Source organism: Borostomias antarcticus, assembly GCF_949987555.1.
Source record: "Borostomias antarcticus genome assembly, chromosome: 3".
In the NCBI taxonomy this organism is placed as follows: Eukaryota; Metazoa; Chordata; class Actinopteri; order Stomiiformes; family Stomiidae; genus Borostomias; species Borostomias antarcticus.
The window spans coordinates 26,675,003-26,702,908 of record NC_140236.1 but is presented as its reverse complement, the minus strand read 5'-3'; the positions used below and the strand labels follow the sequence as shown (position 1 = coordinate 26,702,908).

General features: G+C 49.5%; 1 protein-coding gene across 1 annotated transcript; it reads right to left on the bottom strand.

Annotated features, from left to right (window-relative positions):
• Positions 1 to 29: 29 nt before the first annotated feature.
• Positions 30 to 23,615, bottom strand: dnajc6 (DnaJ (Hsp40) homolog, subfamily C, member 6; the record flags this gene model as incomplete). Its single annotated transcript, XM_084461835.1, is given in 20 exon segments — positions 30 to 131; positions 389 to 565; positions 1,025 to 1,173; positions 1,300 to 1,644; positions 1,738 to 1,875; positions 2,214 to 2,309; positions 3,427 to 3,570; positions 3,886 to 4,114; positions 4,116 to 4,279; positions 5,066 to 5,092; positions 5,199 to 5,392; positions 5,559 to 5,638; positions 5,936 to 6,053; positions 6,311 to 6,505; positions 7,029 to 7,162; positions 8,537 to 8,659; positions 11,285 to 11,433; positions 12,189 to 12,238; positions 17,283 to 17,418; positions 23,420 to 23,615. Coding segments are annotated over 20 exon segments (2,946 nt in total).
• Positions 23,616 to 27,906: the final 4,291 nt, after the last annotated feature.

Sequence of the window (27,906 nt, the reverse complement as noted above, 5' to 3'; positions counted from 1 at the left end):
TCTCCCTCTCTCTCTCTCTCTCTCTGGGCTCAGTAGAGTGGTTTTTGTCCTTGGCTGTCGAATTCTGACCAGGCGTCATTCAGTTCCATAAAAATCATCTTGGCATATTGTTCATAGGGCTGTCCTGTCGCCTGGCAGAAAGGGGGGGAAGAAAGAGACAGTCATCAGTCTGTGTGTGTGTGTGTGTGTGTGTATGTATGTGTGTGTGTATGTGTTTGTGCGCGCGTCTGTGTGTGTGTGTGCATCTGTGTGTGTGCGTCTGTGTGTGTGCGCGTCTGTGTGTGTGTGTGCGTCTGTGTGTGTGTGCGGGTCTGTGTGTGTGTGCGTCTGTGTGTGTGTCTGTGTGTGTGTGTGTATGCGTCTGTGTGTGTGTGTGCGCGGGCCTCACCTTGTCTGGGTGGACCACCAGGACAGCCTTGCGGTAGACCTTCTTGACCTGCTCGGGGGTGACCAGGTCGGCCATGCCCACGGGTCTCCAGCGCGTCTCTCCCTCCCACAGGACGGTGTGCATGGTGGACAGCAGCGCCCGAATGTTCCTCTCCTTCCCCTCGATCCACTCCAGAATCTAGGGGCGGGACACACACCCGTTGGGCCAATCAGAACACGCGAGCTGCGCCGGTGATTTTATGATGTCCGTCGCTGGAAACGTTTAATATTGAAGTTAGGTCTTCATCGCGCAACTTCCTGATGAAGACCTAAGGGTCGAAGCGTTGCGTTCTTTCAATAAAGTGAACCGGGAGATATCAGCGTGCAGATCTTTCCTCTCTTCTCACGTATGTACTCTGAGATCCAGCTCCTGGTCTGCTGAGGTTGGATCATGTGAGCACCGCTCTTTTGCTTTTTGTCTAATATTGAAGTTATCCTGACATTCTCCCTTCTGACAACCAATCACTTCATCTCTCCACTAATCTTTCGTTATCCACACACCAACCACTCTCTGACCGCTCCCCCCGTGCCCCCGACACATCACTTCCTGTCCCTCGGGCCGGCGGTCCCCGATTGGTCGGGCCCGGGCCTACGGTACCTTGAGTTTCTCCGGGTCCATCTCTTTCGCCATCTCCTCCTTCCTCATCTCCGTCATGGTCCGGGGCCCCTCCTTCTTCCTGGTGCCGGCGAATCCCTGGGCCGACAGCAGGTCGTCAAAGTTGGCGTTCGCCACCTTGGGCTTGGCGCCTGCGGGGGAGACGTCACAAAATGTCTCGTCTTTAACCGCATGTACTAGCGCATCTCTGGGGGGATTGCAGGCGGGCGACGCCCGGCCCGGCCTAGCCCGACCTGACCCGACCCGACCCGACTCACCCATGTTGGGCTGCGTTTTCCCTCCGCCAGTGCTCGGTGAGCCGCCCCCCATGGCAGAGAAGCTGATGTTGTAGTTGGGTCGGTTCTGGGGGGAGGTGTGGGGCATGCCGTGGCTCGGGCTGGGTTTAGGCTGGGGGGGCGGGGCCTGATTCTGCCACCCCGCCCCTCCTCCGCCCCCCCCACCGCCGCCGGCCCCCGGCTGCCAGGAGGGGAAGCCGGCGTTGGGCTGCCAGCACCCAGCGTGCTGGGGCGAGGGCGGGGGGCGCGAGGGGGAGCCCGTGGGAGGCGGTAAGGCCCCGCCAGACCCGGTCGGAGTGGTGGGTTTACTGGAGAAGCCCGAGCCCCCTGGTGGAGAAATAAGGGACAGTCGCCTGGTCAGTCAAATCACCAAAGCATCCTGTTTCTATGCATTGGTCAGACCGGTAGTGTCCAGCCCACCTCCCAGGCTGCCCCCCAGGTTGCCGATGTCAGCGAAGGGGTCCAGGGTGCTGGGTTGGGCCTGGTGGGTGGGGGTGCTGTGGACTGAACTGGTGGGACTGGTGCTGGCGGATTTACTGCCCATGCCAAAGCCTCCTCCTGTCACACAGCAAGCAGCACACAACGGCACGCTCACCAACAGTACGACGCAGAAAGCACACTGCCAAAGCCAAGGATAGTGAAGCCCGAAATACTACGTCCTTCATTTTGCACTATACAGACTGATCAGCACCAGTAGAGGGCGCTGTTTAGTAAAAGCTCTCCTGGTATTGCACATGAGCAGGGGTGCTAATTAGATGGACTACTTTTGGGTAGGTTTACAAGTGTGTGTGTGTGTGTGTGTGCGTGTGTGTGTGTGTGTGTGTGTGCGTGCGTGCGTGCGTGCGTGTGTGTGTGCGCGCGTGTGTGTGTGTGTGTGCGTGCGTGTGTTACAGTACCTGGGGCAGCCGGTCTGTTCCAGTCCCATCCTCCCTTAGCGTTCTGTTGCTGGATGTTGACAGTCGGGGTGGTGGGCGGGACCGGGGAATTCCGGCCTATCAGAGCACAGAAACGTCAGTGACAGACAGACGGACTTACAGGGACCAGGAAGAAAGAGATATGCGATCGTACAACCATAACCGTACCATAAACCATTACAGTATGCCAAGCCGAAACGCATAATCAAAATAGCATACCACAACCATAACCATGTCGTAATACCATAACCATGCCATACGTTATACGTTATACATAACCAGACAGCAATAGCCATTTCTTAGCACAACTTTTATCTTACCATCAACTTGCAGCAGGAAATCTCTCGTACTATATTCTGCCACAACATGCAAAGTACATTACCCAGCATGGCTAAAGCAGCATCATAGAAAAACAGCAGCCTGAGAGTGGTGTGTGTGTGTGTGTGTGTGTGTGTGTGTGTGTCTGTGCACGGCAGGCCTGGCTCCAAATACTACTTCAAATACTTTAATTTATGGTTACTCTTGTCCGGCACAATGCATTCAATAGGCTTTTCCCAAATACGCAAACCCCACCTGCTTGACACTGGGGATTAATAAAGTAAACTCAACTCAACTCAACTGGTTGTGGCTAGATGGGACACAGCTACGGCCTGTGTAGAAGGCTAGTTCCCATAAATGCGGTCGAAACCTAACCCCAACCCTAAACCTAGCCTTAACCCAACCCTAAACCTAACCTTAACCCTAAATGGGAACTAGGCTACCGTCCTTCTGCGCCGGCCGCCGCTGTATCCCTTCTAGCCACGACCCTTGACCCACGACCCTTGACCCTCCAGGCTGAATCAAGCAAACGATTAACATTACATTACAGTCATTTAGCAGACGCTTTTATCCAAAGCGACTAACAATAATTGGATTCAACGTAGGAAAAGCCAATGTACTACTACTTGCCAAAACTCACAAGTACATCTTCTTTCTAAAACAAGTGACTAAGAGCATAATCTAGTGCTGAAGGCAAAGTGCAAGAATAGCATCAATATCTAAAATACAATAGGTGCTTAAGAGGGAGGATCGTGGTAGTACTTCTTAAAGAGAGGAGTTTTGAGCTGCGACTCTGCTGTCCTGACGTCAGCTAAAGTGAGCGGAAATACTTCAAGCGGTGTTTTGGAGCCGGGCCTGGTGAGTTGGCATGCCTTACCCACGCCGGCAGACTGCATGCTGGGAGATGGAGACCGGGTGGCATGCAGGAAGGCGTCTGGCGCCCCCACGTTACCTGCGCCCAGGAAGGAACCCATCAGCTCCTGGGGCTTGGGCATGGGACCCGCCCCGAACGGGTCGAACGCTGGTCCAAAACAAACGCACACCTCCATGTTAGAACGAACGACACACTTAGAGAGATTATAAGGGATACCGCTTGTTAAATAAATAAATTAATAAGACATATTTGTCACAATACAGTACATGATACGGGTATCATGTACAGAAATGCCACGCCCAACGTGGGACTGGAACAGATGGCGGTGAGATGACGAGCCTCGTGGTCTACTGAGTGAGCTCGCCATGCTGTAACGTTGTTATATGGCTCTAACATGTTGGGACCGTGTTACGTCACGTTTTCTTCCATATCTGCTGGAGGCGCTGGTCACGTCACTCTTACCTGGGGGGCCGGCGGGAGGGGGGCAGGGCGGGGCCGAGGAGGCAGCCTTGTGGGGGGTGGACTGGGCCGAGGCGGCTCCGCTCCCGGGCGGCGGGGCGTTACCGAACAGGTCCCCCAGGAGGTCGGTGGTGGCGGCGGCGGGAGGTTGAGGAGAGGGGCCGGGGGGGTTGACTGCGCCCCCGTTGAGCCCCAGCAGGTCCACCTCTTCGGAGGGCGGGGGGGGGGGCGGCGGCGGCGGCCGGGACGTGGGGCTCTGGTCTCTTGGGCGGGACCCTGGACTTGTCCCCGCCGGCGCCGCCCTGCTGGCTGGACAGGGAGAGCATCTCGTCGTCGGACGGTTCGCTCTCCTCGCCGTGGCCACGCCCCTCTGGGCCGCCGTGGGTCCGACTGGGCTCTACAGAAGAGAGGGAGAGAGAGGGAGAGAGAGAGAGAGAGAGAGGGAGAGAGAGAAAGAGAGAGAGAGAGAGGGAGAGTGAGAGAGAGAGACAAAGAGTAAGACAGAAAGAGATATAGAAAGACAAGGTCAAACAGAGTGATGGTGAGAGAGGATCAGACGGAGTGAGAGAGAGAGAGGGAGAGAGAGATAAAAGACATTAAGAAAGATGAGTTCAGACAGAATTATAGTGTGAGAGAGGGAGCGATAGAGAGAGAGAGAGAGAGAGAGAGAGAGGAGGACAGGATACATCAGGGTAACTAGATCATCCCACATCAGACAGCTTGGTTTATTTCTTTCCCCTACAGTCTTCTACAGGAAGGCAAACAACTGCTAGCCGCAGGGTCTCAAGCCCACGGTATATTTGCTTTTAACTATGCGCACGCCTGTTAAAGATGGCTACCGCGTCTCGTGCGTTCCTCTGGAGCGCTGGATGCGTCTGGCTGTGCAATGTCCTCTGAAATTAACTCACCGTAAAAATACGTGTCTGTGTTTGTCTACATGCATGCGTTGTTAAACAGCAACTGTATACCGCAGGCTTAATACGACCAGTACAGTAGAGGAGGTTCTATCAGGATGGATCACTACCTAAAGATAACTAATAATAATAATAATAATAATAATAATAATAATAAAAATTATAAATAAATATTAATAATAATAATAATAATAAATGTTGTTGTTGTTATTATTATTATTATCATCAACATGTCTATGGTCTGGTCTATCCTCAACTCTAGCTCTTACCCTCCAGGTCCAGCCCCTCCATTTCATCTTGTAGGGAGAGAATGAGACATTAGAGTGAGAAAGAGGTGTCCATAGGTATCCTATCTATGTGTGTGTGTGTGTGCGCACGCGTGTGTATCCCCCCAGGGCGCACCTGCGATGGCCAGGGCGTCCTGGTGCTCCTGGTGGCAGGAGAAGAGCAGATTGGGGGTCAGGTCTTTACAGGGGAACTGCTCCCAGGGGGGAGTCAGGTCCTTCTGCTTGTCCACGCCTTCCACCTCCACATCCAGAACCACGTGGAACAGCTGGGGGTACTTCTCCGGAGAGTCGCAGGCATCCAGCTCCGGCCTAAAATGTGTGTGTGTGCATTTGTGTGTGTGTGTGCATGTGTGTGTGTGTGAGTGCGTGAGTGTGTGCGTGTGTGTGTGTGTGTCAGACAGAAAATTAGCGCTCAATAAATGTTTTTCGAGGCAGATGAGCAGATGGGGACCAGAGGGCAGAGACAGACACTCACTTAGTAAACTTTAACATCGTGGTGCCCGGAGCGATGAAGCCCGTGTGGAACTGGATCTGGAACATCTGCGTGTTGGACACCTGTGAAGAGGAACCGGATGGAACATAACAGATTACAGCAGACTGTTCCGGTTGTGTGTACGGTACCGTGAGGGGCAAGGGCGGGCTGGCCATCTGTAGTTCTGTGGTTCTGGAGAATCACAGAACGGCCGCCGGTGATAACGGGCGCCAGGTGGCCAACTTGCCAACTTGCCAACAATTTTGTCTCAACAAAATGAAAATAGATCACTATATATACAGAGGCGGCTGGGTCAGACTACAGGGCTGTTTTTGGGGTCCCAGCACGCCCCTGGTGAGGGGCCCGGGGCCGGCCTTTACCTTGGCCTGCAGTCGCCCCCCGATGGTGGACCTCATGTGGTAGACGGAGACCACCACGTCACCCTGCACGCTCGCGCCCAGGGGGAAGACCACCTTGCCCTCCTGTAACCTGTGTTCCCTGAGAGGATGGAGAGAGAGAGAGAGAGAAAGAGAGGGAGAGAAAGAGAGAGAGAGAGAGAGAGAGAGAGAGAGAGAGAGAGAAAGAGAGAGAGAGAAAAGGAGAGAGAGAGAGGGATGGGAATGGAGGGATATTCAGTTGGAGAGAGAGAGAATGAGAGGTGTGTGTGTGTGTGTGTGTGTGTGTGTGTGTGTGTGTGTGTGTGTGTGTGTGTATGTGCTTGCGTGTGCGTGCGCGCGTGCGTGCGTAGCGCCTACCTCATCCTCTCGTAGTCCTGTGCGGTGGAGAAGATCTTGGTCTCTCCTATGAGGACGTCACAGAAGGGCCTGCAGCCGCTGCGCTGCTTGTTGAAGCAGGGGACTGGACTCATAGTGAGGCCCTTGATCACCAGGGGCTTGGAGTGGGGCAGGGTGGGCTTCTCCGACACCATGCTGCACACGTAGCCTATGTACCTGGACACAGGTGGGAGACAGAGCGGAAAAGTTCGTACACACACGGTGCATATATACACACAGTACACAAACACTGAAACGGCTCTGTTGCGTGGCAGCTGGCTAGGGTTGAGCTTTAGAGGCTGGTCTGATTGATGGGCTGCTCTGTATTTCTAGCGTCACTTAGCTAACTCGCTAATTGCTAATGGGCAGAAATTATGACTGAAACATTAAGAGCCACGCTCAGTGCACAACCACACAGCCAATTAGAGAATAAATAGCCTCGTTAAGGGGTAGAGTGAAAGTTGTCCATCATCTGAACATAGCCAGCAAGGAGATGGAGTTTTTCGATCCGTTTCTGACTGGAACAAAACCCAAATACTCTGATCATTAGTTTTAACTGTGATCGTTGCATCCGTGTGGTCTACCAATGATGTACTCCACCAGAATTGGTAGCATTTGAGACATACAAACAACATACACATACATGCACAACCACACAACCACACACACACACACACACACACACACACACAGCGCACACCTCCGGTGTGAGGGCCAGAGGCCAGAGCCGGGTCTCTTGGCGCTGAGTAGCTGCATGGCAGGCACTGGGTTGGTGAAGAGGTGGCAGAAGCAGAACATGGCACACACCAGCACACCAGAGAGAGCGCGACCATCCTGCCCACACAGGAGAGAAGGTGGCAGTGAGTGGACAACAGACACACAACCACAGTCAACATCCTGGTCCCTGCCATGAATAGGTCAAGATAAACAACAGGAGGTTATAACAGACTCAAAAATCAGTGGCTCAGTTCAATTATACTGTAGGTACACTCAGCGCAGTCTGTCTAAGGGATGATTGACATACTGTAGCGATTTAAAATATGCTATTTAGTATTTGGTCGATATCTGGAAACACATACACACACACACACACACATCAAATGAGGCACAGAAAACCGGGACAGTTTGTCTGACAACACTCTCTATCTGCGGATATGCACTAGTGTAAGCTGGGTGGATCTAAATATAGCTTCTGGATCTTTTGATATATGAATTTATTGATGCCCAGGGGGGAAATTATTCCATTTTTGTTCTAGAATATAATAATATCTGTTTGTTTGAGCTTATTCAGGGACAAAGCCCAGTACTTCTATGAAAAAACAGCACTCTCGCCTAAGCACAAAATCAGGAAGAGCTTTGAGGAACTTTGAAAGTTAAATTGCGCGAGGCCGATCCACACGCCAAGCCCCACAGAAACCACATACAGCAAGATCCATTACCCTGCATACTGTAGTACTGTAAAAGACCTGGTTTAACCTCCATACATGTTGGCGTTCGAACTGAAACTGTCAAGGAGATCAGTCAGGGTCCTCTCGTGCTCTTTTCTCTGGTGAAAAACACAGCATGTGTTTTTGATAAGCAGCGGCCATGCCAGGGGTACAGTATAACCCAGCGAAAAGCCGAGCCTAACGTTCCCAGCTTGAGCGTTCCCAGCTGTGTGTCACTTGGAAACCCGGGCGGACCCGCGAGCCCAGAACCCAGGAGGGGCCACAGCGAGAGGGGGAGGAGGAGAGAGAAGGGATGGGAGGAGGAGAGAAGGGATGGGAGGAGGAAAGAAGAGAACGGTCAGCCCCCCTCTAATACCATGTGGATCAGGGACGTGATGCAGCACCTTAAACTAGAAATGATTAGGTTTACCCTACGGCGTTCTGTAGAGAGGTTCCACAAGACCTGGCAACCCTTCATAGACAGTTTTGAGGCTAGGCACAGTGGTTTGTATAATTATCTGCATGTGACCCAGTGTACCTTTATGGCACCATGGTTTATGTTTGTATGTTTGTTTGTATATCCCCCCCCGCCTCCCCTTTATTTTTCTTGAAAATCAAATAAAGATATTTGTAAAAAAAAATAAAAAAAATAAAGAATTGAACAGGTGAACGTTAGTGTAGAGGAGATACGAGCAAAGGAGCGGATGGAGGAAGGGAGGAGGATGAGGAGCGAGGGGAGCCAGGCTCTTACAGTGATGAAGACCTCCGGCCCGCCTCTTACCGAGCAGGTGATGACACACACGTTCTTGGGGTTCTGTTTGAGCCAGTTGTGCATGTTCTTACACACGGCAAACAGGTTGTGGAGGCTGGGAGCCTGACGAGATGGCCAGTTGCACTCAGATACCTGGGGGGAGGGGGGGGGGAGAGATTAGCAACGACCCCTGGAGGTGGTACTTTGTTCACAACACACACACTGAGAGAGAGAGAGAGAGAGAGAGAGAGAGAGAGAGAGAGAGAGAGAGAGACAGAAAGAGAGAGAGAGAAAGAGAAAGAGAGAGAGAGAGAGAGAGAGAGAGAGGAGGGAGACTGTTGAGCTTAATGAAAGAGCTGTGATTCTGCTGGGTGGCTAATTGTTGGTGCCAGCCAAAAAAGCAGACAAATACTTAAATGTGAAGCCAGGGCCCGCTGACAGTCATTTACCAGCAAATGAGTCAGAGTGGGAACCCGATACGGTCCCAGAACACACTTTCTCTCATTGCTCCTTCCACGGCTCCACTCCTGTGGGCTTTACTGTGATCTTATTCCAAAACTTAAATTAATTTTTTCCTCAAAATTCTACACACAATACCCCATAATGACAGTGAAAATTTGCAAATGTACTAAAAATAAAAAAATTAAAAGAAATATCACAAGTACATAAGTATTCACTCCCTTTGCTATGACACTCAAAATTGAGCTCAGGTGCATCCTGTTTCCACTGATCATCCTTTAAATGTTTCTACTGTACACATTTATTGGAGTCCACCTGTGGTAAATCAAGATTCCATTTTGGGTCTTCTCCTTTTCTCCATTTTTATTAATGATCTCCCGCAAATGTGTTTGAACCGTAATGTCCACCTATATGCTGATGATACTGTTATTTACACATCTAATTCTGATGTATTACAAATTCAAAATTGTGTACAATATGATTTTAATGCATTACAAGACTGGTTAAGTAACAACAAACTGTTATTGAACAAAAATAAATATTGTTGTATTCTGTTTGGTACAAGGTTTAATTTGGCTCATACTCCTTCTGATCTTCGCATCCATTTTGATGATGCGTCTCCACTTGAGGAAGTGGATATCTTCAAATATCTTGGTGTCTGGGTCCATTCCGAATTTTCCTTCAAGGACCACATTGACTCTGTGGTTAAAAAGATGAATTGCAGCCTGCGTATTCTCTATCGTTCTATCAATTGCTTTACGTTTCAGGTTAGAAAATGAATAATATCTCAACGTGTACTCCCCATTCTTGATTATGCTGATATTGTTGATCAGAACACCTCGGAATGTTACCTTCGTCCTCTTACTGTAGCCTTTAACAGTCTGTGCAGATTCATTCTGAGGTGTGCATATCATACCCACCACTGCATTCTGTACAAATCACTCAACTGGTTATCACTAAATTCCAGAAGAAATTTTCACTGGCTGCAATTTATTTTTTAAATGTATTCACTTCAATTATCCATCTGATTTTAAACAGTATCTAGTTCCATACAGTTCCACATACCCACTTAGACGTGCTCAATATCCTTTACTTGTCGTTCCCAGAATTTCCAAGGAAAATGGGCGTAGGGCCTGTTATATAAGGTCCCACAATTGACAGTGTATGTCAGAGACAAAAACCAAGCCATGAATCAAAGTAATTGTCTGTAGACCCCCTGAGACAGGATTGTATGGAGGCACAGATCTGGGGAAGGGTACAAAAACATTTCTGCAGCATATAAGGTCCCAACGAGCAAAGTGGTCTCCATCAAATGCAAGTGTACAACCACCAGGACCTAGAGCTGGCCACCCAGCCAAACTGAGCAATCAGGGGAGAAGGGCCTTGGTCAGGGAGGTGACCAAGAACCTGATGGTCACTCCGACAGAGCTCCAATGGTCCTCTGTGGAGATGGGAGAACCTTCCAGAAGGACAACCATCTGTGCAGCACTCCACCAATCAGGCCTTTATGGTAGAGTGGCCAGATGGAAGCCACTCCTCAGTAAAAGGCACTCTTACTGGGACCTAAAGGACTCTCAGACCATGACAAACTAAATTCCAGGCGCTGCTTATGACCTGGCCAATACCATCCGTACAGTGAAGCATGGTGGTGGCAGCATCATGCTGTGGGGATGTTTTTCAGAGGCAGGAACTGGGAGACTAGTCAGAATTGAGGGAGAGATGAATGCAGCAATGAAGAGAGATCTTTGATGAAAACCTGCTCCAGAGCGCTCTGGACCTCAGACTGGAGCAAAGGTTCACCTTCCAACAGGACAACGACCCTAAGAAAACAGCCAAGATAACAAAGGAGTGGCTTCAGGACAAGTCTGGGCATGTCCTTGAGTGGCCCAGCCAGAGTCCAGACTTGAACCTGATTGAATGCTCCAAGAATCTGCAAAGAAAAATGGGAGAAACTGCCCAAAAATGGGTGTGCCAAGCTTGCATCATACTCAAGAGGACTTGAGGCTGTAATTCCTGTCAAAGGTGGGGTTATAATGTAATAAGTTATTACATTATGAGCCTTTATTACATTATGAGTTGCTACAGGTGCTTCAACAAAGTATTAAGTTAAGGGTGTGAATACATATACACGTGATATGAATGTTTTATTTTTAATACTATATATAAAACTATGTGCCGGATAGCCTCGGCCCAATTCAACCCCTGGCTGTAACATAACTTTAAAAAATGTGGAAAAAATGAAGGGAATACTTTCCGCTTTCCACTGCAAACGTTTCATCTGTGGATACGTTTGGAGATCTTGACACAACCCTCTCTCACCCGGTTTGAGAATTTGGCTCCGCGGTAGTTGCGCTGTGATAGGTTGAAGACGGTGTAGTGGTCGGCGTGTCGCGAGTCCAGGAAGGAGCGGATGTCCTCCACGTGGTTCTGATAGCCAATCTGGACCGACTCCGCAGGATATGACATCACTGGCAGGGGGGAAAAAAAGAGATGACCATGGCGATGAGGCATGACAGAATCTAGAAAACACCCCTGGGACAAAAAAATGTGATGTGGTAGGCAATGTGTTTTTATGGTGGTAGCGTCATGACAACACTACCTACAACATCAATGTCCAGGGGGCAGTTACAGTATATACAGTATATAGCTCCAGCCACATTCTATGACGGGATCTCACAGTTATGGGAGGGGCTTGAAACCAGGGGCATTGTAAAAATGACGACAGTAATGATTGTTGAAGTTGTTAAAGTGTGTTCAGCTGCATTTTCTCTTTTAGTGTGCAGTGAGAAGGGCAGGCAGTTGGTCACACTATGCAAGGTGGGACAGCAGCCCTCAGGTAACGACTGGCTGACTGGGTCCTCTGCGTCTGAAGGACACACTGTGTATGTGTGTGTGTGTGTGTGTGTACACACACACACACACACACACACACACACACACACACACAAACACAAACACACACACACACACACACACAGGAAATCTGGAGGCTGCAGGTGCATGTGAGAAACTAGTGAAGCTCAAAGACGTCTCTCTAAGAGGAGAGGGGGAGACCAAACCCCATCAGACAGAAGATGACGAGACCAGAACTCTTCATCGTCAAACATCTACTGGCACAGTGTGCAGCCATGCAGAAAATTAATACCGCTGATGGAACTGTCCCACAACACACACACACACACACATTTCAACTTAATGTACAGCAATGTTTTTGGGGACCTACCTATGATTCGTGTTGTGATGTAGGCGATGTCCAGCTCTCCTTTTGTGTATCTGTAAGAAGGATTTTTAAGCGGTTAGGCTACTACTGTACCATCTGTTAAAATTATTGCATTTCTAGACAGATTTGCATGTAAAACACTTTCATCAATAAACGGAACAGTATACAGATGATTCTACAACAGAGTTTGGATACTTGATTGTGATTGGCTAGCAGCCGTTGTAAAATACTCTGTTGATAAGATCAAGCGGTACTATGCTTTGCGTAGCAACCACTCGCAGCAACCTCGCCTTTTTATTAATTACACCCGTGTTTACCTACTGTAGGTATCCTATTACAATAACGCACTCATCAATCCGACTCCAACACTTCCACACCCCTACCAGCAAAAAGGTGTGCTCTGGAGAATTGTTTTAATAACTGCACCATAGCTGGAAATGTTCAAATAAACGTGAACCACCCGAATTGTGCCTATATAGGCTTATGTGAACAAGGCCAACCCAAATAGGCAAGACAGCCTATGTTGCCTGGCAACCAATTAATTCAGAACTATAGCATATCGCGGAAGATTATGTAAATACTAAAATGATAAGAATGATCAGTAAATAAATGATTGAATGTTACTACTCAATGTGTTTTTTCTGAATATACATGTGTAGTAACCGTTGTAGAAAAGCAGTTGACCGCTATTGCGTCGGGCCTAACAATGCCACCGTAGCTGTTCAAATCCTGTGTAACCCACTGCCTCTCGTGGTAAATTGCTTAAATATCTCATTGAATATCTTCAATAATGTGTCTGCACGTTGCGGGCTACTGCTGTGAACACGCACAGACATACGGTCCAAAAGCCTCATGGCCCCAGACAGAGAGAGAGAGAGAGAGAGAGAGAGAGAGAAAAGAGAGAGAGAGAGAGAGAGAGAGAAAAGAGAGAGAGAAGAGAGAGAGAAAATAGAGAGAGAGAGAGAGAGAGAGAGAAGAGAGAGAGAAGAGAGAGAGAAGAGAGAGAGAGAGAGAAGAGAGAGAGGGAGAGAGAAGAGAGAGGGAGAGAGAGAGAGAGAGAGAGAGAGAGAGGCAGCCATCGGAGGGAGGGAGGGTGGACGTCCCTCAGGTAAAGGCCCTGTTGCCAGTGGGTTAAATCTTCCATGTAGGCCAACGGTCTCTCAGGAGAGGAAGGATGGTGGATGAGAGCCATATGGCCCTGAGGCAATCCTGACCCTGGTTATGCAACAGATCAACCCCCTGGGTCACGCCCCACCCCCTCTCCTCTCTGTCTCTGACCGGCTGGGAGGATTCCCCTCTGTGAGTTGAGTAAATCTCCTAACGAGCTGATTCCACCGGCGGGTCAGCGTTGCGCCAGCGGCGGCCTGCGAGCCCGTTGCTTCGGATTCCGGGCCGGGCTATTTCGGGAGGGGCGGCAGGTGTCGGGTTCCGGCACGCGAGGCGGCCGGCGGCGCGGGAGCACGCAGGTGGATAGACGAGCACGAAGCCTCCGGCTTTCCGCTGTGACTGCGTGCGTGCGTGGATGAGTGCGTGCGTCAGCGCGTGGGTGGGTGCGTGGGCACGTGCGTGGGCAGGTGCGTGCGTGGGCGCCGGTGCCCGTCCCTGTCGCTCCCCCCCCCCGCTCGTTCCCCTCCCAAAGTTGGACGTGCGCGCAAACACCAGCGCGCATTAGGGCCGTGACGGAGAGCCACTTTAGGGGCTAGATTACGTTAGAGACACTGGAGCCGAGGCCTAGCTGAGAGAGTGTCTCCAGGGAGCGAGCCTGAGTGGGGGTTCCATCACCTCCTCACCACTCACATCTCTCCATGTCAGGTCCCCTCTGTCCGGGTCCCCACGCCAGGTCACATGACCACCCGCCCGGGCCGGATTAATACTACATGGTAATGACCAGTCCAGATTTACCGTCCTCTAATGGCAAATGTGACATACAGAGAGAGAGAGAGAGAGAGAGAGAGAGAGAGAGGGAGAGAGAGAGAGAGAGAGAGAGAGGGAGAGAGAGGGACAGCGAGACAGAGAGAGAGAGAGAGAGAGAGAGGGAGAGAGAGAGACAGAGAGAGAGAGGGACAGCGAGACAGAGAGAGAGAGAGAGAGAGAGAGAGAGGGAGAGAGAGAGGGAGAGAGAGAGAGAGAGAGGGAGAGAGAGGGACAGCGAGACAGAGAGAGAGAGAGAGAGAGAGAGAGGGAGAGAGAGAGACAGAGAGAGAGAGGGACAGCGAGACAGAGAGAGAGAGAGAGAGAGAGAGGGAGAGAGAGAGACAGAGAGAGAGAGACACAGAGAGAGAGAGAGAGAGAGAGAGAGAGAGAGAGAATGAGATGGAAAGACAGACAGACAGACAGAAAATGAAAGCCAGAGAGAGAGAGAGAGAGAGAGAGAGAGGGTGTTGTGGAGCAGGCCAAGGACACACTGCCTTTCAGAACCAACGTAGTCTCGGCCTTTTGTTCCGGGGGGAAACACTGTTGCATGCAGGGAAGGCAGTTTGTCTGGGACTGAAGGATTGGCTTGTCTGAATCTTTCACCAAACCTCTAAACAACCCAGCATTGTTGGATAAAAACAACAACAAGAGAATCCTGATTTGAATTTGAATGTAGCCTGCATAGACCATGAGTTACAGAGCTGGAACATACGAAAGGCGTGCCTGATGCTGATGCTAGCTACACATTAGCTGTGGGTCGGGTGTTAGCTGTTAGCTAGTAAACATGCAGGTTTAATGGTGCACTATATACTGGATAATGGTACACTGATCACTAACATATTGGAGCATCTCTATGGCAGGACCTCACCAGCGGCACACACACACACACACACACACACTCACACACACACACTCACACAGGGGACCTGACCGACTGCCGGGCCTAACTAGCGACCGAGTGTCATGTATCCGTCAGTATCAGCAATGCACTGGATGTTTGGCACAATGAGCTAGGATGAATAATTCAGAGAGGGGAGGACGGATAGAAGGAGAGGTGGGGAGAAGAGGAGAGGTGGAATGGAGAGCAGGAGAGAGGAGATCACAGAGGAGCCAGCTGAGGGGAAGACCAGACATGAGAGACAAGGTGGGGAGGAAGGCCTAGGTGAAAACAAGGAGAGGAGAGGAGAGAGAGGAGAGGAGAGGAGAGGAGAGGAGAGGAGAGGAGAGGAGAGGAGAGGAGAGGAGAGGAGAGGAGAGGAGAGGAGAGGAGAGGAGAGGAGAGGAGAGGAGAGGAGAGGAGAGGAGAGGAGAGGAGAGGAGAGAGTATGGAGGGCAGCGGAGAGGAAAGGAGAGGACAGAAGGCGTTCTCAGGGAAGATAAAAGAGTAGGAGTGGAGGAGGAGCTACAGGAGGGCCGGGGCACCTGATGTAGATGCGTGGTTAACGAGCTGAGTCAGCGTTGAGGGGAAATGCGTCCCGGTCCGGAGACAAACAGGGCTCTAATGTGCTCAGAGAGATCGCTGGAGATAGAAGGGGTAGCTGACCCTCGAGTGTGTTTGTGTGTGTGTGTGTGTGTGTGTGTAGTGGATGAGGCGGGTGTCTCGAGAGGCCTGCAATTCTGTCTTGACAGTACAGAGGCCCCATTGTGTGCCCCCAGTACGCCTGCGCAGAAAAACTCTCTCAGGACCCAGCAGTGCCAGACTCCACTCCCTCCCTCCTCCCTCCTCCTCCTCCTCCTCCTCCTCCCATTCTAGCCCATCTGCTATTCATGTTACCCTGCATCTCTCTCCTTCTCCTCACTTCCCACCAGTATAGAGATACAGTATAAACATGCCTGTGTTTGAACTCTGCTACTTCACATCCTGACTGCGCCATACTGAGCAGAGTCTATTTTATCAATAGTCAAACCTGTCTTATTGTGCGGTACCACAGCATGTCCTGTACATCATGCATTCTGGGCTGCAGCGGTGTAGGAGGATATGTAAATATCTCAGCCTGGCGATATCTCATCCTCCTTCTTTCACACGGCCGTACGAACATCCTGACCAGCCCAGACTGAGAGCACCCTGACCAGCCCAGACTGAGGGCACCCTGACCAGCCCAGACTGAGGGCACCCTGACCAGCCCAGACTGAGAGCACCCTGACCAGCCCAGACTGAGAGCACCCTGACCAGCCCAGACTGAGAGCACCCTGACCAGCCCAGACTGAGAGCACCCTGACCAGCCCAGACTGAGAGCACCCTGACCAGCCCAGACTGAGAGCACCCTGACCAGCCCAGACTGAGAGCACCCTGACCAGCCCAGACTGAGAGCACCCTGACCAGCCCAGACTGAGAGCACCCTGACCAGCCCAGACTGAGAGCACCCTGACCAGCCCAGACTGAGAGCACCCTGACCAGCCCAGACTGAGAGCACCCTGACCAGCCCAGACTGAGAGCACCCTGACCAGCCCAGACTGAGAGCACCCTGACCAGCCCAGACTGAGGGCACCCTGACCAGCCCGGACTGAGGGCACCCTGACCAGCCTGGACTGAGAGCACCCTGACCAGCCCAGACTGGGACTGGGCCAGAGGGGGGGTGAGAGGCATGCCACCCTATCCAAGTAAGGGAGCCACCATACCCGGTGTTACAGTCCCCCCCCCCCCCCCCCCGGTTCCGCCACTGGGGGCGCGCTGTCCCTCTCCCTCACCTGACAAGCCGCCCGACGCCGACCCCGACGTCGCCTCCGCGCCGCAGCGTGAACGGACCCACGACGCACGCGGCCCTGCTGCCGCCCGCTCCCCCGCCATCCTCTCGGTAAAGTACAACCAACCCATGCTACCGTGGTTTAGCGCTTAGCGTAGCACTTTTCTCACCTTGTGTGATTTGCGTATCGCTTGCCCCGTTTTATTCTCCCTTTCATGTCTTTTTCCGGACCCCGGACGCCAGCAGAGTCGTGGCCGCCTGCTGCAGCTCTTCACCCGGCACCGGCCCTTTTGTTTTTGCAAGTTTTTGTTGTCGTTAAATCGCCCACCTGGACTTTGAACTTGTTCCCTGCCTCTCGCGCCGTGCGTCTAGTCCCAAAGCTAACGGGCGTCAACACCAGGGCTCACACACGCCGCTCTCCCCTGCGCTACGAGGCGGAGCCCGGGGACGGTGGAGCTGAGGGTGAGGGGCGCTGAATCGCGGATGTCTGGTAACTTACGTGGCCACCTGGTGCATGACTTTGGTGGAAGTGTCCTTCAGAGTGTCCTTCAGGTTGTCCTTGAAGTTGCTGAAGAATTTGCCGGCTCCGCCCTTCACCATGTCCAGCAGCCCGCCGCTGTAGTTTCCGTCCATATCTGGAGATGGAGGACCTTCAGCCAATCAGAATTCACACACACACACAGAAACACACACTGAGGATGCAGATGAAGACACACAGGTAGACAGTAGACAGACAGACAGACAGACAGACAGACAGACAGACAGACAGACAGACAGACAGACAGACAGACAGACAGACAGACAGACAGACCAGACCAGACCAACAGCATGGACATTTCCTCATAGCCACTTGGGACAGTGGACAGAACAGATGGACGTGCATAGGCAAGAAAACAACAACATGTAGGCTACATGCCAGCAGATAAAATGCCAACCATCCCGGCCAATAAGAACCTTTGTGGAGCGCACCCAAGTGTGGAGTCTGACTCAGCATCCTCCAGAGGTTTTAGTAGACTCCTCTGTCCCCCCGCCCATCTGTGTAGTCACATGGCAAAAAGCTACAGCGACCTTAAATGTAACTCCGCAAACCACAACCTGAAATACAGCCCTGCTCACAGAGGACGTCATTCAGAAAGGCCTCTTAAAGCAGAATATTTTGTGGGTATCCTAAATGTTCACTCCTGGAATTGGGCCTAAATAGCTGAAATGTTCTTCCTGACTCCCACGGCATGTCTGAGGGGTGTGTGGTGGTGGGGGTGAACGTATATTTTGGATTGGATCCCGCGGAATAAGAGGTGAGAGTGAGAGTGATGGCGTCTGACTGACACACGGCCACGTCGACTGTCAACGTGAACACACTGCGAGAGATTCCCCGGCGCTTCCAGAGGGCCGTCCACACCGAGCACTGACAGCTGCAGAAACAGGACTTCTTCCAATTCTCAACGCCCCATTCAGACCCAGAGACAGACCTGTCAACAAGAGCCTTCGAGAAATATTTCACCTGGATATTTGGGTGTCGAAAGCCCAGTTTAACCGCTGTGCTAAAATGTAGTATCCCTCTACATCTAAAGAGTATGACGTAGGGCTGCTCGATTATGGCAAAAATCATAATCACGATTATTTTTGATTGATATTGAGATCACGATTATTTAACACGATTATTCATTGAATTTTTTTTTTTTTTAAATCAAAAGTTTTAACATTTTCTTAACATATCAAATTATACATTGACTTTGATAACAATTAATTTATTAAATGTTGACTGGCTTTTCTTTTTAACAATGTTCTTTGGATTAGATACATTTCTCCCATGGGAGACAAATTGTGAACCTTGACCTTGATAAATAAATACATAAGTGCCAAAACTGATAAATAAAGAAGCTTCAAAGCCCCGCCACCACCACAGAAGAAGACTACCTCGGAAAAATAATTTCACTATGACAGAACGTGTCTAAATAAGTTATTTAATGGTAGCGCCGAGGCTTCAAAACCCAGCATTTGTTAAAATAGACCCTTTTGCTTAGGTAAGTGAAGTTTCATGTTTATCTGACCTCTCCTAAATAGGCCGACACCGATTTATTTTGACGGCAAAGTGAATGGACCGGCAAAGGACTGTTGTCTGGCATGAGCAAGCGGAATGCGACAACGGGACTGAGAAGGGCTACTTTGAGGGGCAGCTACGACTGCATAAAAAATTTTTACACCCCGTGTCAACTTGGTCCAAATCTGTCTCCGCGAACCCATAGTGTTTCCACACCACTGACGTGGTTTTAGCTCTCGTCCACCAGCGGTTCTCTTTCTGCTGCCATAATCTTCTTGTCGTGTTTTGTTCGAGAGGAGCATGCGTGCGTCTCACTTGACAACTCGTCTCTCTCTACTACTAAAAACTAAAGTGTTTGTTTTGGGGCTTTGGGGGGTGGGGGAGGGGTCAAGCACAGTATAGCTCTGCAGTGTAGGGTGCACTTGATTTGTGCAAAATCGTTTTATGGCGATTATTTTGTTTTAATGATCGTTGACAGCCCAGATCTTAATCTAGATTAAAATCCGATTAATCGAGCAGCCCTAGTATGACGTACTATCAAATTCAGTGTGTGTCTTGACGGGCAGACACACACACACACACACACACACAGTGTATCCGGAGTCCCTTCTGTTCCATAACGGCCATCATGGGATGAGTTGGGGATGAGTTGGGGATGAGTTGGTGATGATGCTGTACATCAGTCTATACAGGCACCTTGAAAACGGCTGGCATTAGAATATACTGTAGGCTTCACCACTAATAGGAGTCTGTCTGTCTCTTCATAAAACATTAAAGTTGCACTACGCAGCATGAGTCAGTGTTTCCCTGTTCACCTTTAAATCAAGGCTTTATTGTCCTGTACACCTTTGGTATTGTTTGGTTCTTCCTCTTCGCCCATGTGACCAGGGTGACCCTCTTTTTAAAGTGGAGAAACAGGCCACTTCAAAGCTGCCTCCACAGCGGTCCCTTAGAGCTGCCTACCGCTCTGAACTTCCACCAAAATCCTCGCCCCCTCTCAACCACCTCCGATCTCTTTCATCCACCCTGCCTGTTCCTGCTCCGGTCAGACACCTCTGATGTGTGTGAGGGTCCCAAAGAGAGAGAGAGAGAGAGAGAGAGAGAGAGAGGGGGGGGGAGAGATGGGGAGAGAGAGGGGGAGAGAAAGAGAGAGGGGGGGGAGAGGGAGAGAGAGAGAGGGGGAGAAAGAGAGGGAGAGAGAGAGAGAGAGAGGGAGAGAGGGAGAGGGAGGGGGAGGCAGAGAGAGAGAAAGAGAGAGAGAGAAAAAGAGCAGTGCTTTCCCCACATAGAGCCCCAGCCAAAGAGATCAATACACAGACTGAATATGCTTCTCCTTCAAGTGCCCCAACCTTTATCCCCTCCATCCGGCTGGCAGTGAATGGGACGCACGCGCACACACACACACAACACACTCTCTCTCTCTCTTTCTCTATCCATATATATGTATATATGTACAGAGCAACACGGTGTCCCTTGTTGTCAACCAAACAGGAAGTGTCCTCACCAGCAGGCTCTAAGCTCTTTAATCATAGATGATGCTGATCATACACACAGTAATCTGTAATTCATCTACTAAACTCAAAGGAGCTCTAGTACTTACCAACTGTATCACACCTGTCCTGAAACTGATCCTAACAAATCCTTGAATTAAGCAGCAATAATAAAAGCTGTATACTGAACATACTCCTTCTTTTAGCACTTTAAAGCAATACATCGCGATATTTGGACCTTTACAGACATGTCTGGTGCTAATTCTCCAATTAGATTTACTAAAAGTACACTGAATCGTCCAAGAAGTCTACTCAGAAAGATAATGCATTGACATTTATTACCTTTTAAAAATTGCGCCCCCGGGACGCAGCATTCAGTCGAAGTGCGCTTGCGCAATGTTGTGCTTAAAGGAGAATGCTCTTTTTCGACAACCCTGGCCTTATTTATGGCATATTATAAGACGTTTGACTCACCAAGATAACTTTGGTGTAATTCGGAGGCCTGTAGAATAAATTTAAAATCCAGCGCGAGCCAAGTATATCCATGTAATGGCGACGGACGGGGCACCGAGAATGCAGCTTCTAAAAAAATGTATTTTCTGCCGCGAAACGGTTGTTTTCATCAATCTATTTTTATGAATCGCTAGTTGTGCTTCCATAGAGCGAGGGCTTGTTGTGGTTTTCACATGCCTCTGTAATATGATCTTTAGAAACGTCTTTAGAAACGAAATAAATCTTCCCCACTTGCTCCAGCACACATGCGCACAGCGCACAGACTGGCTATTCTCCGTCTATAGGCTACACTCGCAGCTCACATTCTCTATGCTACGATCGGCTTGTTGGTGCCTGGAATATTGTGTGCAATATGGCTGAATATTTATCTGATTTTGAGGATATAGAAGATGACTTAGAATATGATGGAAGCCGATCATAGCGTAGAGAATGTGAGCCGCGAGTGTAGCATACAGACGGAGGATAGCCAGTCTGCGCGCTGTGCACGTGTGCTGGAACAAGTGGGGAAGCTTTATTTCATTTCTAAAGACGTTTCTAAAGATCATATTACAGAGGCATCTGAAACCCACAACAAGCCCTCGCTCTATGTAAGCACAACTAGCGATTCATAAAAATAGATTGATGAAAACAACTGTTTCGCAGCAGAAAATTACATGGATATACTTGGCTCGCGCTGGATTTTAAATTTCTTCTACAGGCCTCTGAATTACACCAAAGTTATCTTAGTGAGTCAAACATCTTATAATATGTCCTAAATAAGGCCAGGGTTGTCGAAAAAGAGCATTCTCCTTTAAACAACACAGTAGTTGCTAACTATTCCGGCGTCTATGGATATCATGCGTTTTTTAGCTCAATGATATCATGGCGGGGGTGAGAAAACCGAAGCCAAACATCACGGAGGAAGCCAGAAAAAAAAAAAGACAATCTGATAACATTACGACAGTGCACTTTCTCGCAGAGCCTATGCAGTTCTGAGAAAACCGGAGAAAACGCTATGTATTGCTTTAATATGCAGCGAAGATTGCGGTGACGCAAATACATATTTATATTATTCAAATCATGTTAATAACATTGCTGAAAGAGCCCTAATCTAGGTGGATGAGGAGGTTGGTGCTTGTGATGGTGACAGCAGAGTTCCCAACCAATGAGAGAGTTCCATGTTGCTCATCTGACCTATCACATATGAGATGCCATCTGCATGGACAATGGGAGCACCTCCAACTCAGACCCATAACTGGACACTACATGTTTCAGTCTACCTGAAAGCCTGTCTGTCTGCTTGACTGTGTCCTGTGTCTTGACTGACTGACTGACTGACTGTCTGTTTCCCTGTTTCCCTCTCTCCCTCTCTCTGTCTCTCTCTCTCTGTCTCTCTCTCTCTGTCTCTCTCTCTCTTTGTCTGCCTGTCCATCAGCCTTCCTGTGCCGACCGGCCTGCCGGCCAATCTGTTGTGGCTGACCAGATGGATGCGTGGGATTGCAGACCTGCTAGCTGTTAGCTGAGCTGCAGACAAATAAGCCTCCACAAGATGAATCGGCTTCTTCAGGGGGCTCGATTTCCCCCACACTGCAGAGGCCAGCTAGCCCAGACCCCACACTGCAGAGGCCAGCTAGCCCAGACCCCACACTGCAGAGGCCAGCTAGCCCAGACCCCACACTGCAGAGGCCAGCTAGCCCAGACCCCACACTGCAGAGGCCAGCTAGCCCAGACCCCACACTGCAGAGGCCAGCTAGCCCAGACCCCACACTGCAGAGGCCAGCTAGCCCAGAACCCACACTGCAGAGGCCAGCTAGCCCAGACCCCACAATGTAGAGGCCAGCTAGCCCAGACCCCACACTGCAGAGGCCAGATAGGCCAGACCCCAGAGGCTAGCTAGCCCAGACCGTCTCACCTGACAGACAGCCATCTCGGAGGTCTATCTCCCCTCTCCCCCCTGCCACAGACACACACACACACACACACACACACACACACACACTCTCTCTCTCTCTCTCTCCTCCAACCCATTAGTCATCCCCCACAGCTCAGATACAGGCCCAGTCCCAGAGGCTAGCTCACTCTTCAGTGCGGTGCGTTGAGAATGAGGATAGCATTGTTCAAAATACCCTGTGCAAGGAGTAATTATTTATATTAAATCTCCATGGAGGCCATGGAGTCAGGCCATCTTATACAGGGTTAGTAAGGACATCTGACCAAACGTATGCTCCATCACTCCTGAGTGATATGATGGCCATATGAGCAAGTAATTATCATGTGTTTCAACACCACAGCCTCAGAACGAACCTAAGCTGTACCTACTCGATAGAACCATTTAAACAATGCAAATGAATATATTGAGATAGGTTCCATGACACATTAGCAATGTTTAGCATTAGACCATGACTGAACTATAACACAAAGTAGACAATATACTGCGATAGGTGGAACAAAAAAGCTCTATAAAAATGAAAATATATATAACAAATATTCACATTAATCAAATTCAAATGCAACATTTCAGGGACACGGGTGATTTCCTTTACATGCAACAGAGCGGCATTCTGCCTGCGTGAGCAGAGCGGCGCACACCGCCTCCCATGGCGAGCCGCTTACCAGAGCTGTCCATGGTGCTGCGGTAGTCCTCACGCAGTGGGCCTGCCTTCGGTCCTCCTAGGGAAGCTGCTATCGAGCTGCCGGGTGCGCTTCCACCTCTCCCTCCGTGTTTGAAGTCTCCGCTGCTATCGACCAACTGCAAAGATTCATAGCCATCGTAACTGGTCTTTTTCTTATAGCCACCCAGTAGGCTCATGAGCACGGCACCGTGGATTTGTGAGTTACATAAAAAAAAAAAAAAGACAAAGCAGCTACTCGGTGCACATGTCCGGACGACAAAGCTCTGAATTCTGTCCAAAATATAATCCGCAAGATTGTTCTTCTACTGAGTCTCTCCGTTTTCTGCTGGATATCAAAAGGAGGACGCTGTCATCAGGACCGCATTTACTACGCCGCACATCCAGGGTTGCCAGTCCCAGTTAAATGGGTCCTTTCAGGCTCTCCGCTGGCTTCAGGCCAATCCTGACAATGCGTGTCAGCGGTAGGTGACTAAGAAACGCCTGCTCTATTATTTTTCTTTAAAACAAATAGGGCTATGATTTTAGGCTGATACTGATAGAAGGGCAAATCAACATGCAGGCATTAGTCAGACAAGATTCAGTACATAATTGGCAGGCTACAGCTTATTCAATAATTAAGAATAATATCATGTACAATTGTTCACATCAGTGGAGTAAAAAAAAACAACAGAAAACGTTCTAGGGCCTACTGCAGTGCACAAAACCCTCTACCAAGAGGCTGTAAGTCAAGTACTGTATGGACTTTGGACCACTGTAGCCAACAGCTCCACAGGAGGATAATAACAGACTTAAAGTGCTGACGTCTTTTAGTCAACACCGTAGGACAGCATAGTGCTTTGTCAGAAGCACTTGAGTCAGTTGACACTAGGTTCGAGAGTTCCCTGAGAAGAAGATTTACCCCCCTTAAGTCAGCTACTTGGCATCCTACGACATGCTTCCTTCCTTGGCCCTGTCCCCTGGCAACGGTGGGGCTGCGTGGTGCTCAAAGGACATCTTGAGCCTGGGAAACGCTTTAGGAGAGGAGTCCCAGCCTGGGGCTCAGCAGGAAGGGACTGTCCCAGAGAGAAGTGATGCCCACATAGAGTGGCGGGGATCTGTATCCAACTTTGGAGGGGGACATTTACATTGAAATTCTGCATTTTTTGGGGGGGACATCTTCCTACGCGGCTGTATGGTCATTTGAATGCCACTACCCCAATCTAAATATTGGGGGGGACAGTTTTAACGATCTCAAATATTGGGGGGGACATGTCCCCCCTGACCCCCCAAGACCCCCCCCCCTGACCCCCCAGGATCCCCCCCCTGACCCCCCAGGACCCCCCCCCCCTGACCCCCCAGGATCCCCCCCCCTGACCCCCTGACCACATATCCGGATGCAAAGCGACACTCCCTTGATCCAGCTTCCTGAAAGCCATCCTCCAACATTTACCCATAATGCACTTCTTGAGACAGCCTATCAACAGCAGTGTCGACTGTCCGTGATCGCCGCTCACAGACCTCATTCAGAACCTGGAGCATTACAGGCTGTGCACCATCCAGGCGATGCCTCCTATAGCTGCTTCATATGGTGACCATGCATGTTTTTTTCATATCGGGTTCTTTGGGAGGAAATCTTTTGCGCACACGGGGAGAACATGCAAACTCTGCACAGAAAGGCCCAGAGACCTTCTTGCTATGACACCGTGCCGCACTTGAGCGATATTAGGGTTCAGTGTCTTGCTCAAGTACCCTTCAGCACACTGCCGGGAGCTGGGATCGAACCGGGGACCTTGCTCTCTCCAACCAGCTCTACCTCCCGAGCTAAAGCATTGCTGATTTTATATACCACAAAAATCATTTTCCTAAAGGGTTTAACCTTTTGGACATGCTGGGAGTGTTAATAATACACTCCAGGTTTAGGAGAGGTTGTTCTTTAACAAAGGCCATGTGATGCTTACAAGCCTTTACCTCATAAAGGAAGGTTTATTACAACTCGTTGGCTATGGCTGATCAGAGCCAGCTTTTACAGCGTGGAGCACAGGGACCTGTTCCTGCCTGTAGTTTAAGCAGATAAGGAGGCATGCGTTTAGGATCTATTTAGATCAGATTCCCTTGCAGTCAAATAGTAGAGAAAATCTGAGAAGTGAAGATGCTGTGCAGATGCTGGATTCAATGTTGGGTGGATCCAGGGTAGATGCTGGATTAATCATCACCCCACTGGTCACAGCTTTATTGACCCCGGGAATCTGCTAGATGTAAGGTTCACTGACTAATGGCCCATCCAACCAGCTGTTGTATGATCATATTATTCAACAGACATTGTTGATTTTAGAATTTAATTTGCCTGCAAGATGAACAGACTGAAGATGAAGTTTATCAATCCCGAATAATATTAAACAAAATTAATGATCAAACCTAGGGCAAATCAATGATTAAAACACATTTAATTCATTATATTAGTTCAACTAGCCTATAGGCGACCAATCTGCAGCGCAAATTAGTGATAGGCTATTGCAATAAGGATCCAAGATATTACCCTTCTGGCCAACCTTAGCCTCCACCGCATCCTTGTGAAAGGCAGCTATAGGCTATATTCAACGGAAGTCGGTAGCTACCTCGTCATGTGATGTTGTGGACGACGTCTGTGCGACAGAGGACAGGGGGGGGGCACGACAATACCATCAAATAGAAAACTGGAACGGGCCGGGCCCCCGTAAGAGCGCGTGAAAGGTCGTGATGCAAGGGATTCCCCTCTTATGGCTCAGCAAAAATCGTTCCATCTGTAATTGACTGTGATAGTTGATTTGAGGATGGCGTCTAATTGTATTGTGGCTTGCTGCTCTGCGTCGTAAGCACCCCCCTCTTCTCTTCCGTCTGCCCGCATCCTCCGATAAACGCGCACTCAGCGATCGTGAAACATCCCCGTCGACTGTCGCAAGCTTTTTGCTAAAATTATCACGCATGCTGTATTATTCGTTTTGAGATTAAAATCGGTGAGATAATATAGTATGCGCAAGTAGGCTATGGAAGTATGCGCATAGGCATAGCAGGGTATTCTAGCCTGTCATTCATTCAGTGCGCTTCGAGCAGATGACGTCCAGCCAGCTCCATGTTTATTATTGGAATATAGGCTTAGTCTCATATTACAATATTAGGAAATAAAAGCTAAACATAGGCTAATAACGTTTATCAAGCCTTTTATCGATAGTCTACTTAGCATGTAATGTTGTCCCATCGTATTTCCTCGCCTATAGCCCTATCTCCATAACCTCTTCACTGCATTTAATCACTCACCAGTCACTCGTCACTCAAATATGATATAGTAGCCTATTATATAGGCATAGGCATATGCTAAAACACACACGCACGCACACACACCATAAACTCGTGGTCAAACTGCTACATTCAACAATTCAACAGCTCCTGATAAATAAACATGTCCTGGGGTATAGGCTAAGGAATCGTTATGTAATAGGCCTATGTTCTGCATACAGAATAGTCTGCACATGACAATGCTCCGGGGAAATAAACATTGCTATTACTCAAAAACATCTGTCGTGAATTACTGATACAAACAGCCAGAGGATCGTACCTTTCAGCGCGCGCTCTGTCATTATCTCGAGAACGCCGTCCGTGAAGATGAAGGGACCCCAGCTGTGCCTCGGAAATGCCAACCTTTGATTTGTCATTCGCGGCCAGTCAAAGGTCAAAACAGTAGGCTACATCCTATCCAACCGCTGGAAAGTGGTGCCCGGTATAACGTGAGACCTTATGTTGGACAAATTAATGTTGGGACGACATAATCATATCATCACATTTGACTTCATACGAGCCTCAGCAAGTCACAACGTTAGCCAAACGCTAATCTCTCAAAGATGTGGAGAAGCCTATTGATGTGCGCACGACCATCCCGCATAATATGGATCTAAAGTGACGAACCTGCGCAGTTTGCGTTTGTGAGTGCTGCCTGTAGAGATCACGGTTTGCTGTAGCCCACCAATACAAACACAGGAAGAAAACCCTGGAGAGGAATACCTGGACTGGACCCACTTTCCTTAAATAACCCGTGGGAAAACATAATTTTGCTGCCAGTGTCACGATTCATTTGATGAGGCTGTGGAAAATAATGATCGTTCTATGCATCCGTATTATGAGGTCTACAATTCTCAGTAGGCCTATTTCAAATTAGAAAACAACAATAATGGGTATCCTGTAGGCTGTAGCTTAGGAGGTAGAGCGGGCTGTCCAATGATCGTAGGGTCGCCGGTTTGAATCCCGGCTTCTCCTGACGACATGTTGAAGTGTCCTTGGGTAAGACACTGAACCCCAAATTGCTCCTAATGAGCAGGCTGGCACCTTGAATGGCAGCTGCCGCCACTCATGGGTGAATGAGAGGCCTTCATTGTAAAGTGCTTTGGATAAAAGCACTATATAAGTGCAGTCCATTTACATGCACCGCATTTAGCACCCTGCAAAAGACAATTAAGC